The sequence below is a fragment of the Rattus norvegicus genome, chromosome 1 (genome assembly GCF_036323735.1).
Source record: "Rattus norvegicus strain BN/NHsdMcwi chromosome 1, GRCr8, whole genome shotgun sequence".
Taxonomy (NCBI): domain Eukaryota; kingdom Metazoa; phylum Chordata; class Mammalia; order Rodentia; family Muridae; genus Rattus; species Rattus norvegicus.
The window spans coordinates 130,416,241-130,435,966 of record NC_086019.1 but is presented as its reverse complement, the minus strand read 5'-3'; the positions used below and the strand labels follow the sequence as shown (position 1 = coordinate 130,435,966).

The 19,726-nt window shown below is 42.8% G+C and overlaps 1 protein-coding gene across 1 annotated transcript; it reads left to right on the top strand.

Annotated features, from left to right (window-relative positions):
• The first annotated feature begins 17,659 nt into the window (after positions 1-17,659).
• Positions 17,660-19,512, top strand: LOC134484897 (glyceraldehyde-3-phosphate dehydrogenase-like). The gene has a single exon (XM_063280767.1). The coding sequence runs from the start codon at positions 17,781-17,783 to the stop codon at positions 18,447-18,449; it is 669 nt and encodes a 222-aa protein (XP_063136837.1). The 5' UTR covers positions 17,660-17,780; the 3' UTR covers positions 18,450-19,512.
• Positions 19,513-19,726: the final 214 nt, after the last annotated feature.

Sequence of the window (19,726 nt, the reverse complement as noted above, 5' to 3'; positions counted from 1 at the left end):
GATCTTTTACTTGCTTGGTTAAAGTCACACCGAGGTACTTTATATTATTTGGGTCTATTATGAAGGGTGTCGTTTCCCTAATTTCTTCCTCGGCTTGTTTCTCTTTTGTATAGAGGAAGGCAACTGATTTATTTGAGTTAATTTTATACCCAGCCACTTTGCTGAAGTTGTTTATCAGCTTTAGTAGTTCTCTGGTGGAACTTTTGGGATCACTTAAATATACTATCATGTCGTCTGCAAATAGTGATATTTTGACCTCTTCTTTTCCGATCTGTATCCCCTTGATCTCCTTTTGTTGTCTGATTGCTCTGGCTAGAACTTCAAGAACTATATTGAATAAGTAGGGAGAGAGTGGGCAGCCTTGTCTAGTCCCTGATTTTAGTGGGATTGCTTCAAGTTTCTCTCCATTTAGTTTAATGTTAGCAACTGGTTTGCTGTATATGGCTTTTACTATGTTTAGGTATGGGCCTTGAATTCCTATTCTTTCCAGGACTTTTATCATGAAGGGGTGTTGAATTTTGTCAAATGCTTTCTCAGCATCTAATGAAATGATCATGTGGTTCTGTTCTTTCAGTTTGTTTATATGATGGATCACGTTGATGGTTTTCCTTATATTAAACCATCCCTGCATGCCTGGGATGAAGCCTACTTGATCATGGTGGATGATTGTTTTGATGTGCTCTTGAATTCGGTTTGCCAGAATTTTATTGAGTATTTTTGCGTCGATATTCATAAGGGAAATTGGTCTGAAGTTCTCTTTCTTTGTTGGGTCTTTGTGTGGTTTAGGTATAAGAGTAATTGTGGCTTCATAGAAGGAATTCGGTAGGGCTCCATCTGTTTCAATTTTGTGGAATAGTTTGGATAATATTGGTATAAGGTCTTCTATGAAGGTTTGATAGAATTCTGCACTAAACCCGTCTGGACCTGGGCTCTTTTTGGTTGGGAGACCTTTAATGACTGCTTCTATTTCCTTAGGAGTTATGGGGTTGTTTAACTGGTTTATCTGTTCCTGATTTAACTTCGATACCTGGTATCTGTCTAGGAAATTGTCCATTTCCTGAAGATTTTCAAGTTTTGTTGAATATAGGTTTTTATAGTAAGATCTGATGATTTTTTGAATTTCCTCTGAATCTGTAGTTATGTCTCCCTTTTCATTTCTGATTTTGTTAATTTGGACACACTCTCTGTGTCCTCTCGTTAGTCTGGCTAAGGGTTTATCTATCTTGTTGATTTTCTCAAAGAACCAACTTTTGGTTCTGTTGATTCTTTCTATGGTCCTTTTTGTTTCTACTTGGTTGATTTCAGCTCTGAGTTTGATTATTTCCTGCCTTCTACTCCTCCTGGGTGTATTTGCTTCTTTTGTTCTAGAGCTTTTAGGTGTGCTGTCAAGCTGCTGACATATGCTCTTTCCTGTTTCTTTCTGCAGGCACTCAGCGCTATGAGTTTTCCTCTTAGCACAGCTTTCATTGTGTCCCATAAGTTTGGGTATGTTGTACCTTCATTTTCATTAAATTCTAAAAAGTTTTTAATTTCTTTCTTTATTTCTTCCTTGACCAGGTTATCATTGAGTAGAGCATTGTTCAATTTCCACGTATATGTGGGCATTCTTCCCTTATTGTTATTGAAGACCAGTTTTAGGCCCACCCACCACTTTTTAATGTTTTTTTCCCCCACCATGACTAAGTCATTTTGAAGTCCCATTGGCAATGCACAAGGTACTGGTTCCTCCATATCACGGCTCACACGTTGGGTATTGATTGATTGATTGATTGTAGCTGTTCTTGTGTTGAGCCATACTCAAGGTAGTTCTGATTTGATTTTCATGAAGAACATCCCTCTCCCTCTCCCTCTCCCTCTCCCTCTCCCTCTCCCTCTCCCTCTCCCTCTCCCTCTCCCTCTCCCTCTCCCTCTCCCTCTCCCTCTCTCTCATACTTTGCTTCTTTATCTTCTTTGGGAAAAGTACCCATTCATTTTTTATCTAGAATTTGTGGCCCCTGAAACTACAGTGACTTGAGCTCAAGAGAGTTTCAGCTGGTTAGAAATCATGGGAAAACAGAGTGACTCCTCCCTAACCCCACCCCACTGCCATTGGACAGCCTTCGGCCTCAGCTGCAGGTGATTGGTTCTGAGAACCTTTGCCAGCGACACCTCTTAAACTAGAGTCAAGTGTTACTCCATTTCTCAGTAGCAATCCTTTCTTCCATGGCCCTTGGCATGGTTTATCAATGTGTTGTGTTTGTCATCCATCTTGTTTATTAGGTCATTTGGTCTTCAGGGTCAGGAACCATTGATGATCTTGTTCACAGCCTTGTTTCCAGAGCACCGAGCCTTATGACTTCCAGAGGTGTGTAAACTATTAGTTTGTAGGAAAAAAAATCAGCAAATTACTAGACAGTATTTCTAGGCGATGCTGCACTGTACCCGGGACATGATAGCGGGGAGGTTGTGAATTGAGTCTGTGGGGAGAGAGTTTGTTGTGGTTATTTCAAAATTGGAAAACAATACTGGCTATTAGAAGAGTGGAACAGGGGTTGGGGATTTAGCTCAGTGGTAGAGCGCTTGCCTAGCAAGCGCAAGGCCCTAGGTTCAGTCCCCAGCTCCGAAAAAAAAGAAAAAAATTAAAAAAAAAAAAGAAGAGTGGAACAAGGACCCCTAGACAACACCTGAAGAGCAACTAGAAAGGGAAGAATTTCCCCCAAGTCCCACACAGCTTCAGAAGGTCCTACCAGAAATCAATAAGGGAATATGGAACTATCTGCCTTTGGAGCACTGTGTCCATCTGAGCAGAGAGGAGCATTTGAAGAGATTTAATATGTGTTGAACTTTTCAGAAATGTATCACCCTATCCTCGCCCTAAGAAGACTTTCGCTTCTTGTTGGAAACTTTGTTGACAGTCGTTCATCCTTTCAGAAAAAAAAAAAAAACAACACATTGTAGCAACATTGTTCATGATCTTTGAATCTTCAACTTTGTTTATGTGTGGGGCATGATCAGGTTGGATCATTGTGTCTCCTCGTCCAGACATACCTACCGGAGAACGTAGATATTGAGATGTACATATCATTTTATTGGAATTGATTTCTTCTTTGCATCGTATCCAATGCAGTATTGCTCATGATTTTGAATTTTTGCGAATTTTATTATATAATCATAGACATACATAAAGGCATTGAGTATGTATAATAGGGGTTAAACTGCTTTATTAGGTCTGCATTTCTTGTCATAATAATACAAATAATAATAATAAATATTGCAGTAGAATAGCCAATGCCACAGTAGGACTTGGCAATCTTGTCCGAGGTGAATGGCATAGAAAATATGACCTCTCTTACTTTTATCCCAACACTCAATTTTCTTATTGTTATCACAATGTTCTACTTCACATACTAAGAACAATTTTTAAATTTGGCCAGAAAGATGGCTCAGTAGGAAGGGTACTTGCCACCAAGCCTGATTGCATGGGTTCCACCTGCAGCAGGAGCTACATGGTAGAAGAGAACCAAGTCCCCGATTTGTCCTCTGACCTTCGTGGGCACACTGTGGCACTTGTGTTTCAGCACTCACACGCAAATAAAGAAAGAGATGTAGTAAATACGGTAAAAGACACTGTGTGCTCAAAGCACTCGTGCCTCAGAGTACAGGGTGTACCTCAGAACCTATAACAATTCCGAGAGCCACGGGAGATGAGGTTGGGGGATCTGCAGTGATGGACAAAGTCTGACAAGCAATCCCAGGCGTGGGTGACCACAGGGTGTTCTGGAGCTGGTGCACTGGCCAGACCTTGGCTGGAATTCTGGCTCCACACCTTCATAACCACATCGTCTCAATTTGAGTGTGAGCCTCAGTTTCTATCTTTGAAGATTGGAATCTTCAAAGATGACTGCCCCTCAGGGTTGCTTTAATACTAAATGCAATCAAGTAGAAACAGGAGCCTGGGTAAAAAGTTACAAGCTACAGGTTTTGTATTAATTTCCATTCCAAAGGTGATCACCTATAGTTCCCAAACTGACTGAACCATTTTCCAGCATACACAGATTCTGTCCAGCATCTCTAAACATGACATCCTAAAATGACACATCACAGGCTTGGATAAGCCAAACTAAGTTTCTACTACTTCCTATATATTACGCTCCACATAAACCCCTGCCCAGGGTTCCCACCTAATTCTCTGGGGGTGCATTGTTCCATGTAGCCCACAGCTTTCACCACACCACACCACGGGAGGCTGGAATCTCCAAACGCTGGGCAATGTCAATCCACTGGTTTTGGCATTATTAGCAGATGGTTGTTATTATTGTTTTTTTAATTTTCAGACAGCTAAGAATTGTCTTAGCTACGTTATGTCATTGTGTCATGTTCAACTGAATCTTCTTTAAACATGTTTGTTTAATTATTGCAGGGAGAAAGGGGCATGTCCCGGCAGAGGTCAGAGGACATCTTACAGGAGTCAGTTTTGTTTCTACCGTGTGGGTTCCAGATATTGGTCAGGATCAGTGGCAAGTGCCTTTCGTGGGCTGAGTCATCTCACTGGCCCTCAACTCAATCTTACTGGTGGAAACTGTAGTCACTGCATTGATTTGAATGAAAAATTGAATCAGCTATTCAAACGCAGGCCGAATTCCGACGTACAAAAGCGTTAGGAAGTAGATGAGAGATCTGATGAAGAGAGGTTCCGGGGGTGGGGGTAGGGTGTTAGGCAGACACAGTGGAGTTCTAAATATTCAGCTGCCTCATGCAATTCTAGAAAGAACCAGGATCTAAGAACTATAACTGGGCCAGATCTAGCTTGGGAGGCCCAGAAAGACTGACCTGAGTTCGTAGGAATTTGGCTTGGCTAAATTCTGAAAGAAGTCATCTGGGTGAAGGAGACAAGAAGATTCCTGGTAGAAATTAGAAAAGAAAGGGAAGGCGGGGGAGGGTTATGTGCCTGTCGCCTTCACCTTTGATTTTAAAAACCTGTAGTGATAACTTCAGACAGGTGAGCTAGATAGTTCTATGTGTTCCTATGAGACTTTCTACAACATCCTTCCTGGTTTCCTATGGTTTCAGAAAATCAAGGCAATTACTCAAATATTTTTAAACACCAGCCCAAGATCCAAAGGAAGACACTGGCTTGCAGTTCACCCAAGTTCAGGGAAATAGTTACCTATCAGAGTCACCATGGCCCTGGGTATAAGGTGGTTGCTACAGAGCCTGGTGACTTGAGTCTCATCCCCAGAATCGGTGTGTGGGGGTGGGAGTGGGGGTGGGGGAGAAACAGGGAACCAACTCCTGTAGTTCTCTACACAGGGCTGTAGCTCACAGCCCTGCCCTAAAATAAATCAATAAATGTAATTTTAAAAAGCAGGTTTGCTATCAGTGTAAGGTAAAAACATGAGCTGGAGAGAGGCTACAGTGTTGGTGTTGGGCAAGGATGTGACACAGGAGGCCATTGCTGTCCCCAGGGATACACACTGAATACACGCTAGCCTTCGACTTCAACGGCTCTGAGTCGTATCTAACCACCAGGAATGGGGAGTCATGGACTTTAGATCAGAAGTAAGCTTAGGCATGTTTTTCTTCTATCCATGTTTCCTCTCAAATAGACAGATTTTTGCTGTGCTATGCCATCTGGCCAAGAACTTTTTGTTATAACTTTTAAAAAATTTATAAGAGCAGTACATTTGTAATTTTGTGAGTTGGAAATGATGAACACGGGTGAAGGACCAGGAGAGCAGAGGACTCCACCACCACCACCTCCACCACCATCGCTGGTCTGATTTCTTCTTCGTGGAATGTACTGTGAGAAGCCAGGTGTCTCCCTGGCACTGACTGGAATTTAGTGCTCTATAATTCATTAGCTTACAGCTCGATGACTACCCCTTCTCCTAACATAAAGATTTAATGAAATTAATTTTCTTGCAAACATGGGCTTAGCAACTATTTATTTCCTTGGGGCCCATAATAGCGATCGTGCCCAGAGCCTTGCACACTAGACAAACACTGTCATGGAACAAACTCTATCCTGTTAAAAACACTTTTTTTTTGTTTTTTGTTTTTTGGTGTTTTTTTTTTTTTGGTATGTGAGTTTTTTGTTTGTTTGTTTTTTTTTTGAGACAGACCCTTGCTAGTACCTTATGTGGGATTTGAACTAACTCCACAGCGCTTTGGCAGGACTTAAACTTGCAATCCCCTTGCCTCAGCTTCCTGTGTAGCTGGAATTACAGGGCTGTAATTCTGCCCGTGCCACCAGGCCCAGCCTACATGTTCTGCCTATAAAATGTGATATTTTACTTTCAGTTCTAAATATTTTCTAATTCCTATTTTTTCTTGAATTTTAAAGTGTTTTATTTAATTTCTAAATATTTAAAGATGTCTCAAGTATTGACCTATTGATTTCTAAAATTGTGTTCAGATTGTTTTCCTAAGGATGTCCTTGTAGCAATTACAGACAAAGGAATGTTGAAATCTCAATCTACAAAAATGGCCTCCTGTGCTTTCTCTTACAGTTCCTTCCATTTTTGCCTCATCTAGTTTGAAGTACTGATGGTTGCACGCACATCTGGAATCATCGTGTACCCTGGTCACTTTGACCCTGTCTTAAGTAGGTTTCTGTTGCTGTGATAAAACATCAAAAAGCAACAAGGGGGAGGAAATGGTTAATTTTATTCTGAAACTGAAGCTTGTAGTCCATCACTGAGGGAAGACGGAGCAGGACCCTGGAGGCAGAATCTGAAGCAGAGGCTATGGAGGAGGGCTACTTATTGGCTGGCTCTTCATGGCTTGACTGGCTTGATCCATGTACACGCATGTACATGCATGCATGCATGCATGCATGCGTGCGTGCGTGCGTGTGTGAGTGTTTGCCTCTGCCTCCCAAGTGCTGGGATTTAAGGTGTGTGCCACCATTACCCAGCTGGCCTGATTATAATAGATATAGATATAGATATATAGATATTATATATTATATATAATGCAGGACTACCTACTCAGCCATGAAACCACCCACAATGGGATGGGCCCTTCCACGTCAGTTATTAACCAAGAAATGCCCCCTCAGGCTTGCCTACATGCCAATATTTTCTCAACTGAGATTCCCTCTTCTCAGATGACTCCAGTTTGCATCAAGGTGACATAAAAGTCGCCAACACAGACACTTTGATCAATGTGTGTTCCTAACACTATTACCACTCCTAACATATTTTGACATTAAAACAGCTACTACAGCCTTTCCCTTGACAAGTGTTTCCGTGATGTAGCCCCCAAGACAACTCCCGGGTTCCATGGTCGCCTAGAGACGGAGTTCAGCATAGTTGTGTTTATGGCTCTAGTTCAAACGCAAAGTCAAGTGTACAGATACTCACGATTTCTCTAGCCACTGACAAGGCGCCTACCTTGTTAGGGAAGTTAAGGATCCAGGGTCCAAAGTCTTTATTGTTGCTGGGGGGAGGTAGCTGCAGTTGGTTATGTAGACACTGCCTGCCTAGCATGCAAAATTCTAGACCCGTAGATGGCGAGCAGTTCAGCATAAGCTAAATTGTTTGTACAAGCTGTTTTAGGCTTGGAGGGCCATTACTGTTGGTTTTGAGAAAAGAGTGTCATTCTCTAAATCCAAACAGGAGCCCAAAAGCCAGCCCCACACAAAGATTTATCTAAGAATGCCATCTTAGGTCTTCTACATTAGCGCTTTTCTGAATGGATACAGTTTTTGTTTTTGTTTTTTTTCCCTATCCTTTAAAAAAAGATTCATTTGTAACTGTTTATTTAAAGTGACTTTAATTTTTTTCCCAGTTTAATTTAATGCATATAAGTATGTCTTAGTTACTTTTCTGAGATAAAATGTCATGCCCAAGGCAACTTATAGAAGGTTTTATTCAGGGTGATGGTTCCAGAGGGCTAAGACTCCACCACCATCAGGTGGGAAATTGTGGCAGAAGGCAGCAGACACAGTGGCAGAACAGCAACTGGGAACTCACATTTTGAATCACAAGCAGAAAGCAGGAGAGCACTAACTTGAAATGGCACTAGTCTTTTGAAGCCTCAAGGCCTGGTCCCCAGTGACATATTTCCTCCAGCCAGGCCAGTCCTCCTACTCCTTCCCCAAATAGCCACCAACTGGGGATTAGATATCCAAAGTGTCTACAAGACTTATTGGGACATCTCATTCAAACTGCCACAGATGTTGTGCCTGTGTGCACATCTAGGTGCCATTTGCTGCCTGTGGAAGCCAAGAGAGGACATCAGATCTTCCGGAACTAGAGTACAGTTGTGAGCCGCCATGTAAGTCCTGGAAATCTAAAGCAGATTCTCTAGAAGGGCAGCCAGTACTCTAAACCACTGAGCCATCTCTCCAGCCCTGTAAAGTGGCTTTCTCTTGGACACCTCTGTAAAATCTAATCTAGCACTCTGCCTTTTTTACAGAGACTTTATGTTATCCACATTTAACATCATTATCTGCATGATTCAACTTACTCTATCCTGCTACAATTTTACTATTGGCTTACTAAAGTTTCTTTTATGTAATTATTTCAAAATTCCTACGAAACATTTATTTTGGCTCATGTTGGAACACCAGTCATGGCAGAATGGAGTGGTTCATATCATGATGGCCAGGAAGGAGAGAGAGAGAGAGAAAGAAAAAGAGAGGGGGGAGGGGAGGAGAGGAAAGGAGAGGAGAGGAGAGGAGAGGAGAGGAAGGAGGAGAGGAAAGGAGAGGAGAGGAGAGGAGAGGAGAGGAGAGGAGAGGGGGGAGGAGAGGAGAGGAGAGGAGAGGAGAGGGGGGAGGAGAGGAGAGGAGAGGAGAGGAGAGGAGAGGAGAGGAGAGGAGAGGAGAGGAGAGGAGAGGAGAGGAGAGGAGGGAGGTACAGCCCCTAATACATGTTCCCAGTACCTGTTTCCTCATTGTGGACTCACCTCCTACTTTTATCCCTCCTAATAATACCATCATGTTATTATAAATTTGTAAAAGGGTCACTTACCCGTGAGCCAATCTTCTCTGGAAATGTCCTATAGTCCCCAAGTGTCTTAATCCAATCTCATATGTATACAAGCAAGATTAACTGCTACAGATTCTAATCTTGTGTTTCCCCCTTTAGTTGGGACCATTTTAATTTTTATTATTTTAAATTATGTACAGGTGTGTGTGTCTGCGTGTAGGCATGTGTATATGACCTTGGTGCCCTTGGTGGCTAGAAGCCTCAGATCCCTCGAAGTTGGATTACACATGGTCGTAAGCTACCAGATGCGGATGCTGGGAACCAAACTTAGGTCCTCTGGAAGAGCCATAGGTGGTCTTGACCACTGAGCCATGTGTCTAGCCCCTAGACTAATCTTCCTAATCCTGTTATATTTCCATGGTCATCTTATCCTTTGCATCTCTTGATTTTATTTTTTCAGTGGCTACTCTAGGGCTTAACAATATATGTAGATATACATATAGGCTATATGAAATACATACTTTTATATATCCATAGCATTTATATATTTAATTATCTTCATTTTATTTCAAATAGTATTTTATAATTTATATAGGGCATGTGAGAGACCAGAGCAACTCCATCTTGGGTTCAGGTTACGTCTTAGAGAACCTGACCTAAGATTGAACTCTAGTTAACCAAGTCTGTACCTAGCACTAGTCTCCAGGTCACTCCCTAGCAACCACCAATCAGGAGGGAAGCAGAAGTTACAGTTGTTCCTAAAGACATTTACTTATGAAGGTTTATAGTTTGGCTCCCAGCACCAGCCAATCATTCTAAAGGACAGCAAATTCCATAGTAGCCCCCCAGTCAGATGTGTGCCAAAATGGATGCCCCCTTGATTGTTTGCTTGCCTCTGTAAATGCTTGCATGAGACTGAGTGTCAGTGTGGCCCAAGTTGTAGCTTAAATAAAGACCCTAGTGTGATTGCATCAGAATCGGCTCCTTGGTGGTCTTTTGGGGTTCGCATGAATGCTTCCTGAACGGGCGCAACACATGACCCTACCTTTTACAGTGTAGTTTCAGTTTGATTCTCTTTAGCTTTGTGTTGAACTCTCATTTTGTTCTTTACATATAGGTCAAATCTACAATACCCTATCTATTTTTGCTTTAAATAGTCAAATTCATTTTCTTTTTAAGGCAGGTTCTCACTATGTAGTTCTTGTGGTCCTGGAACGCACTGTGTAGACCAGGCAGGATGACCTCAAACAGCAATCCTCCTGCCTCTGTCTCACAAACGCTGGGATTAAAGTCATGTGCCACTCAGTCAAATGTCTTTTAAAATATCAAAAATAGAAAAAAATCCTTGTTCAATGCTAATGAACTTTATTCAAACATTGGGAGAGTAAAATGTTGAAGTCTAGCTGGGCAGTGGCAGCCCTCACCTTTAATCCCAGCACTCAGGAGGCAGAGGCACGTGGATCGCTGAGTTCAAGGACAGCCTGGTCTAAGGAGTGAGTTCCAGGACAGCCAAGGCTATACAGAGAAACTGTGTCTGTAAAAAGAAAGACATTCATGTCTGATATCAACAAACAACGCCCAGGTTAAAAATCTTCTGGTCCTTTTGACTCAGATATAAGCAAGCTTTCAGCCATTAATTTGAATACTGCTAGGTAGACATTAGTTAGGACTCACCCTTCTTCGCTTTCAGTCACAAAATATATACAATAGCTTGAGCAAGTATCTAGTTTATAAGCATTTGTTTCCCACTTAGGATGTTTTTATACACTAATGTCTCCCAAAGGGCTTTTTTTTAAAGCATAAAATCATAACCCCTTTAATCCAAATGTCCAACATTGAAAGTTAAATGCTCATCTTTTATTGGTTCTTATGAAGATTCTCTATCTTGAGTACCATAAATTAACTAATGACTGAAGCTCAAACTCATGCCGAGTCAGCACAGCAAGAGCTTCCGGGATTTCCTCCACACTGTGCCAATCAGCTCGTTAGATTAATTGAATACCTTCTCAATATTTGCATTGGCACCCTGTTATTACAAATTCTTTATTTAGGAAATGGTCATCAAAATGACAGCCCATGTTGCTATTTACTGATAAATTTTTGATATACACAGAAAAGCAAGAGTTATAAAGGAAGACCTTCATCCGGAAAGAGTCAGGTAGGGCCACTTCCTATAGCCAGGCAAGACTCCTAGTGGAGGGATAAGGACAGCAACTCACTCACAAAACCTTTGACCCAAAATGTGGTTCTGTCTACAAAATGGCAGCAGCAAAGATAGAGCAGAGACCGAAGGAATGGCCAACCAATGACTGCCACAAACTGAGACCCAGCCAACGGACAAGAGCCAATCTCTGACTCTATTAATGTTACTCTGTTATGCTTGCAAACAGGAGCCCAGCATAACTGTCCTCTGAGAGGTTCCACCCAGCAGCCAATGGAAAAAGATGCAGAGACTCATACTCCAACATTAGATGGAGCTCAAGGAGTCTTCCAGAAGAGTTGGGAGGATTGAGGGTCCAGAAGAAGATAGAGACTCCATGGGAAAACCAACAAAGTCAATTAGCCTGGACTTTTGGGAGCTCCTAGAGACTCAATTACCAGCCAAAGAGTAAGCACAGGCTGGACGTAGGCCCCTGCACATATGTAGCAGATGAGCAGCTTGGTATTCATGCAGGTCCCCCAACAACTGGAGCTGGGGCTATCTCTGAACCGGTTGCCTGCCTGCCTCTGTGTGGATCAAGTGCCCCTAAGTGGACCTCCTTGTCTGTCCTCAGTGGGAGAGGATGTGCCTAGTCCTGCAGTGACTTGATGTGTGTGCATGGAGGGAGTGTTAGGTGGTGGTGGTTGCCATCCAGAGGTGGGGCTTCCCCTGTTCAAAAGAGAATGGGGAGATGGAATAGGGGAAACTTTCGTGAGGGGTACTGGGAAGAGAGGAAGGGCTAATATTGGGTTGTAAAGTGAGTAGATAAGTAAATTTGAAAAGGCAAAAGATCTTTGGTCAGGGCTTTCCCACTGTGCTTGAATTGTACCATAATCCTTTAGAACTTTAACGTTCATGTAAACTACTAACTCACCTCTAGTAAGCTTTAGTGACTTGAAGTAATCATTTTCTCCATATACATGTTATCAATCAGCTGCAGTGTTTGTAAATTCACGTTCTGTTTTAATTCTCTCCATCATTTTGCTTCAATTTAATTACTTTTAAATATGGAAAGTATTTATGTAGATCAAAGCTCAGGGCTATTAAAAAGGAGGAGAGAGCTCCTCTTGAACACACTTCCATGCACCCCTTCATTTTCTTTAACTTGTGCATTCTTTGCAAGTTAGGGAGAGGTGTACATCTTTCCTCTCCCCTTCTTCCCAACATGCAAGGTGGTATGCTGTGCTTACTCTTCTGTACTTGCTTCTCTTGGGAGACACTTATTTGTTGAGTTTCTTCATCTGTTACATGGCGAGAACACTATGCAAAGATATCTGACAGTTAAACAGAAGGAGGCACGTGGCAAAGACCAGCAAGTGTAGCAAGGATCAGTCAGGCATGCCGAGCGCCACCTTCACCTGGGCCCACAACCTGTCCCTGCTGCCTTCATAGAAGTATGGTGGCTTCAGCACCCCCATTGTGCCCATCAGAACTGAAGCTGGCAGTGTCCTTGGAATAGCAAATAGCAAATCCCCAGCAAGAATAGTGCTGAAGTCACACACTTGCTTTGGCAGCTCTAGCTGGCTCATTGTTTAAGGCAAGCTCTGAAGTCCTAATGCTGACGTCTGGCAGGCGTCCTGGTAGAACCCTGCACTGTCTCCCACAGGCAGTCACATACCCAACCAAACTGCCAGGTGGAAAGAAACAGACCCATGGCTGTAAAGATGGCGCTGGTTTCCGCCTTCCACCCTCCCAACGGTGAGCGCTCCTTGCAGTAAACAAGTCCTTATTTGGCTATGTCTGCCTGACCTGCTAGCTTCCGCATAGTGACAGCCTATCTACATGACCCACGTGACTTGCTAGGACTGGCCAGTGCTAGCTATTTAAGTGTGGTGCAGGGCGTTCCCTGGGAGAGAGAGTCAGAAGAGAGAGAGAGTCAGAAGAGATAAGAGGTCAGAAGATTGTATCAAGGTTCCTGAGTAAAACTGCTTGAAGAAGATCTCCTGTGGTCGTGTCTTCCTTGCTGGTCAAGGTTGGGCGCGGCACATGGCCACTTTGCAGGGCAAAGACATCTTAAGTCTTCCCTATTTGTCCACACGCTTACTTAAACTTTGGTTTTTCCTTTGCTGTCTTGTCTACCAGGAATCTAGCCTCTTGCCTCTTATTGGTCATTTTCTGTTGGTTTGTTCTGCCTTTACTGACAACTCATCTTGCCAGGCGTAGCTTTCTGTACAGACAGGACTTATATTCAGGGCATGTCTCATTTTCTAATGCTTTGCCTAGTCTGTGATCATTTTTGTTTGTCATTCTTATCCTTGATTCATGGACCTCCCTGTGCCCCTACTCCTGCATCCCTGCTTCTTCCTGCTTAAGTTTTTCAAAATCTTGATCGCTTGTTTTCAGCAGTTAGAATGTTTGTGGTGGTTTGCAAGAGAACAGCCCCATAAACCACATAGGTTGGAATGTTTGGTTCCTAGTTGGTGGAGCTTTTTGGGAAGGATTGGGAGGTGTGTCCTTGTTGGAGGAGGTGTGCCACTGGGCATGGGCTTTGAGGTTTCCAAAGACGTGGGCCATTCCCAGTGTGTTTTCTGTCTCCTGTTTGAGGTTTTGAGATGTGAGCTCTCAATTGTTCCTGCTGCCATGCCTTCAAAGTGGCCATCATGAACTCTAATCTTCTGGAACCCTCTGCTAAATCTTTCTTTTAAATGTCACCTTCTGCCTGAATTTTGCTGTGTTTTCTCATGAGTTTATAACTGAGTCTTTGTCAATTTGCTTGGTCATTATTTTTTTCTATTTTCTTCCTACCTCTCCCCTCTGGGATCTCAACCACACACTCCTTCTCCTTCTTGCTGGGTCTCACAGGCTCATTTTTATTCATCACTACCCCCTCAGATCCTCATTCTGGACATTTTCTATTTCTTTGTCTCCAAGTACAATTGATCTCTTTTCTTGTGGTATCTAATTTCTTAATTCAATTTATATATTTTTTTCTGTTACTTCAGATATATATTTTTAATCTCTAGCAGTTCCATTTGGGTCATTTTAAATCTTCTATTTCTTTTTCCAACCAATGTTCCATTATCTACTTGGGCATCTGCAACACATGACCAGTGGAAACTTTATTGTCACTTAAAATAATTTACTTATCTTTAACAAAATGTAAGATTTTGTATTTAATTAAAATATATTCTTACATCATTTTTCTCCCCTCTCCTCTTTCCACCCCTCGCCCTCTTATTCGCCCCCCACCCCACTACTCTCTTTCAATGTCATGGCCTATGTTCTGTATTGTTTCATAGTAATTGTTACCTGGTAAATCCATTTAGTGTTATTCATGTATATATGATTTTAGGGCTGACTGCTTGGGATTGGATAAACATTTAGGGGGTTTATCCTGAGGAAGATTAAATTTTTCCTCTCTTAGCAGTCACCAGTTGCCTATAACTCTTTATCTAGGGGTAGGGTCTCAAGATTCCTCCATCCATGTTGGAACAGCAACTGGTGTTGTCATTGTTCCGATCTTGTTCGCATAGCCATAGCATTAGGATTTCATGAAATCTCAACAATATGGCTGCTTACCCATCTGAAGTTTTTGTTCTTCTATGGAACACATTTTCCTAATTCTGTTCATAACCCATACTTTCTGAATGCTGAGAATAAGGACGGCTGACCCTTTCAAGCTCAGGCTTAGGTCTCAGGGGAAAGATGAGAGAGGCTTAAGATAATTTACCCCCATCACTACCCAGTGCTCTGGGCCTTAAACACCATGGTGGGTACTGAGATCATGAACCAGCCCCCGATACTGTGCTATCTCCAGGAATTGTCTCAAGTACTGTTATATTAATCTGTTTATTGCTGGCATGACAAAATGCCACCGGCTGGTGCCTGTGTAATAGTGTAAAAGTGTTTCCCAGAGTTTCGGAAACCAAAGTCCTAGTGCAAGGGCTCTCTTTCTGTCTTTGTGCCATCTTCGTGCTGTGTCCTCACATGGCCTTTCCATATTATGTGGACGAAGTGTGTTAGGAGAGCTCTCATATTCCTTGTAATGACAGTAATTCTAGAGGGTGAGAGCCACATCATTATCATCTCATTTAACCTTAATTACTTTCTTATTCCTAATGCAGATCACTGCAGTTGGATAGGCCTTCAACATGAATTTTTCAAAGACACATTCAGCCTCTAACGGAGTGATTTTTACTTCTGGACTTGAGTAGTTTCTTTTCGTACATGTACAGAGGAAATCTTAACCAAATATTCAGGAGTGCCCTCCCCCATATTCAGGGCCTTTTATCTATCCAGTTCCTCTCTCTAGCTCTGGAAATTCTTAGCCTAACTCAGTGACACCACTTGGCTCTCTAGGGATCTGCTCTCCTCACACTGCAGCTTGAAACTGGCCTCTAAGCTGCAAACTGGGGCAAACTTTAGTGCTGATTTCATTTGTTTATCTTGAGAATCACATGTCTGAATTGCCTATTGGTGATATCTTAAAACCGCCATTCCGTATATTTGGCCTGATTTTCTAGTAGTCCATGTGCAAAGACTGTTACCTGTATACCATCATGACCTGAAGCAGAACTACGTGGTTTGTGTAATTACTATAATTACTAATACAAATTTCATGAATGAAAAATTGGGGCATTCAACTTCTTTACCTACAATATAACTGTTGCTATATTAAAGTGCGTGGCAATACGTTCCAAGTGTCCAATAAGAACAATAAGGCCCCTGGGTTCGGTCCCCAGCTCCGAAAAAAAAAGAACCAAAAAAAAAAAAAAAAGAACAATAAGGCAATCCCCCTTTTCTGGCATAGCATAGAAAACAAAAGGCAGAAAATCCAGTGTATTTTAGAGTCTTGGAGTTTTGGGTTCCTCAGATTGTCACCCAGGTAAAAATTATTTTGCCATAGTTACACTCATTCTGTGATCAACCAAGGGATTGCTATTTTGTAAATTAGAAATATTTGATTTCATGCCTTTAAAACTTCCTTTTAATTTAAGTTTATAAGTGTGGATGCTTTGTCTGCATGTCTATTCAGCATAGCTGGGATGGCGCCTAGTATCCAAAAAGGACAGAGAAGGACATCAGGTCCTAGGGACTGGAACTACAAATGGTTTTGCGCTGTCATGTGTGTGCTGGGGATCAAACCAGGTAGTGGAAAAGCAGCCAATACTCAACCACTGAGCCATTTCTGCAGCCATTGATTTCAGGCATTTTGTGTTGTCACTCTAAAATTGTGATGATTAAGTTACCGAAGCCTGTGGCCAGATCCATATACTGTACAGACACTCCTTGGTGGACAGCAGGGCTGAGTCCTGAAGGACCCAATGCAGGATACAAATATACTAAGTAGAAATGCTCTCACCAAATCTAGTGTGCCGAGTATCATAGCTGAGCCTGGCTCACTAAGCATGCCCTGAACACTCACACTAGCCTAAGCATGGGCAAACTCACCTAACACAAAACCTGTTTATTATAAAATATTGACAAACTCTTATGACAGATTAAATATCTATTTAGAAGCATGGGGACAACACAGTGCACTACAGTTCTGTTGCGAACATTGCAGCTGCCTGGGAGCTGCTGGCCTCTGCTCCTGCCTGCCATTGTCAGGGAGTGTCCATGCCCAGATCTCTGTCCCAGAAAAAGGAAACATTCAAACTTCAAACGATGGTTTCTATTACTGTACACATGTCCCTTTCACATCACCATGAAGTCAGTGACTGCAAATTGAACCATTAAAGGTGGAAACCACTTCCTTCCTTCCTCCCCCTCTTCCCTCCCTCCCTCTCTCCCTTCCTTCCTTCCTTTCTTCCTTTCCTCCTCCTCTGCTTCCTCTTCCTTCTCCTTATCCTCTTCTTCCTCCTCCTCCTCCTCCTTGTGTGAAGATGATGATTTCCTTGTTCAATCAAATTGGATATACGGTATCTGGAAAAGCAAGCTGGCATAAATCAAATAAAAACAAGAACATTGGATTTTATCTGAGAAGCAGTTTTTTATTCTCTTTGGGGCTTTGTCCTAAGAAGATATCTATAACTAAAACAATGTTTATGAATCTAGTGGTCATAGAAGCTTTGACTCCCTCTTGTTTCTGATTTCAGACGAGACTCTTTTATAGGCACACCCCTCTCTAGGTCTTAATGGTAACAGCAAGATTTGGTTTCCTTGGCTTTTCTGAAGGCTTGGCTATTTACTCTGCATTGGTCTTTATGTCGTTCTAGTTCATTCCACACAGGCTGGTTGAGCAGGTGGATGTGTGAGCGCCTCTAGTTGACATTTGCCAGGAACGAAACTCAAGCCTTCTCTTGGTCTGCAGTAAGGGTGCCATGGACTCGGTTGGCTTACAAGGCAGTGAGTGGTGTTAGGGGAAACTCTGGTGAGCAAAATGGTGGTGGCAGTGCCTGTAGGGCTTCTACAGCAGCTCTCCCTGACCTGGGGGTTTGCTTTCAACAGTCTTGATCACCAGTGGTCAACAAAAGAGATAGCTACCAGTACAATAAGATATTTCTAACTCTCTGTTCCTCCCTGTTCAGAGACAGCCATATCTCCTCATGCAGTACCAGCCTCGTCCTGCAGACAAGATAGACAGTGAAGGTTGGTGTGAACGGATTTGACCGCTGGGTATGTGGTTACCAGGGCTGCCTTCTGCTCTGCATCTGGCAAAGTGAAGATTGTTGCTATCAACGACCCCTTCATTGACCTCAAGTACATGGTCTACATGTTCTGGTATGACTCTACCCATGGCAAATTCAATGGCACAGTCAAGGCTGAGAATGGGAAGCTTGACATCAACAGGAAGCCTACCATTATCTTCCAGGAGTGAGATTCCACTAACATCACATAGGGTGATGCTGGTGCTGAGTATGTTGTGGAGTCTACTGGCATCTTCACCACCATGGATCCACATGAAGGGTAGGGTCAAAAGGGTGATTATTTCCACCCCTTCAGCTGATGTCCCCATGTTTGTGATGGGTGTGAACCACAAGAAATATGACAACTTGTTTAAAATTGTCAGCAATGCGTTCTGCACCACCAACTGCTTAGCCCCTCTGGCCAAGGTCATCCATGACAAATTTGGCATTGTGGAAGGGCTCATGACCACAGTTCATATCATCATTGCCATTAAAAAGACTGTGGATGGCCCCTCTGGAAAGCTGTGGCATGATGGCCGTGGTGCAGCCCAGAAGATCATCCCTGCATCCACTGATGCTACCAAGGCTGTGGGCAAGGTCATCCCAGAGCTAAATGGGAAGCTCACTGGCATGGCCTTCCATGTTCCTACCCCCAGTGTATCTGCTGTGGATCTGACATGCTGCCTGGAGAAACCTGCCAAGTATGATGACATTAAGAAGGTGGTGAGTCAGGCATCTGAGGGCCCACTAAAGGGCATCCCGTGATACACTGAGGACCAGGTTGTCTCCTGTGACTTCAACAGCAACTTCCACTCTTCCACCTTTAATGCTGGGGCTGGCATTGCTCAATGACAACTTTGTAAAGCTTATTTCCTGGTATGACAATGACTACGGCTACAGCAACATGGTGGTGGACCTCATGACCTACATGGTCTCCAAGGAGTGAAAAAACCCTGGACTACTCACCCCAGCAAGGACACTGAGAGCAAGAGAGAGACCCTTGGTTGTTGAGAAGTCCCTTTCTGAACTTGGACCCCAACACTGAGTATCTCCCTCACAATTTCCATCCCAGACCCTCATAATAACAGGAGGGGCCTAAGGAGCCCTCTCTACTCTCTTGAATACCATCAATAAAGTTCACTGCACCTACAAAACAAAAAAGATGTTATGGGAGAGGGCCAATGAGACGGATCGGTGGGCAACAGCATTTGCTCATAAGCCCGATGACCTGAACTTAATTCCTAGGACCCAGCTGGTAGACGGAGAGGACAGATTCCTATAAGTTTTCCTCCGACCTCCACATGTGCATTGTGGACTATATTCACATTTGCTGAACTTGTGTATTGTTACAACTGTCTACTTCTATTAATCACTCTTAATCTCTCGCTGAGCTAATTTATAACTTGATGTTGGATGTGCTGGTATAAGGGAAAACAAAGCATATAAGGTCAGGCTCTCAATGTATAAGTTCTGCATCAACAGGTCCAACCAACCATGATTCAAAAAAAAAAAAACCAATGGTTTTAAACCACGTCTATACTGAACATGTGCATAGCTTCTTCTTGTCATTGCTGCCTGAGAGCAGCAATGGGCATAACAGCAGTGGGCGTCGCATTTCCCATGTATTCAGTGTTAGAAGAATAAGAGATGCTTTGGAGCTTCTGGGAGGATGTGCAGAGATGATACTCTACACATGCGGAACTTGAACAGCGACTGCTGTGTTTTCTGGTTCTCACACAGCGTATGGAGCTGTTCTACAGATACTGAGGGACAACTCTAAGGGCTCAGTACGGGCGCTTCAGTCATCTCCTGGGAATATTTAGACTACTGTGGGTAAGGGTCCACTTGATTCTTGTTTAAGTTTTGTTGGAAAACCCTGTGGCTAAGGGTCTACTGGGTTCTGGTATAAGGTTTGTCAGAGGAACCAGTTTGACAAAATTAGAGAAGTGGGTTTTATCAGAAGCTAATGTCTAATGTCCAATAGGAGGTATAAAGGAGACAGACAGCTTTCCATACTGCAGGTAGAGTGGGGTATACCTTCA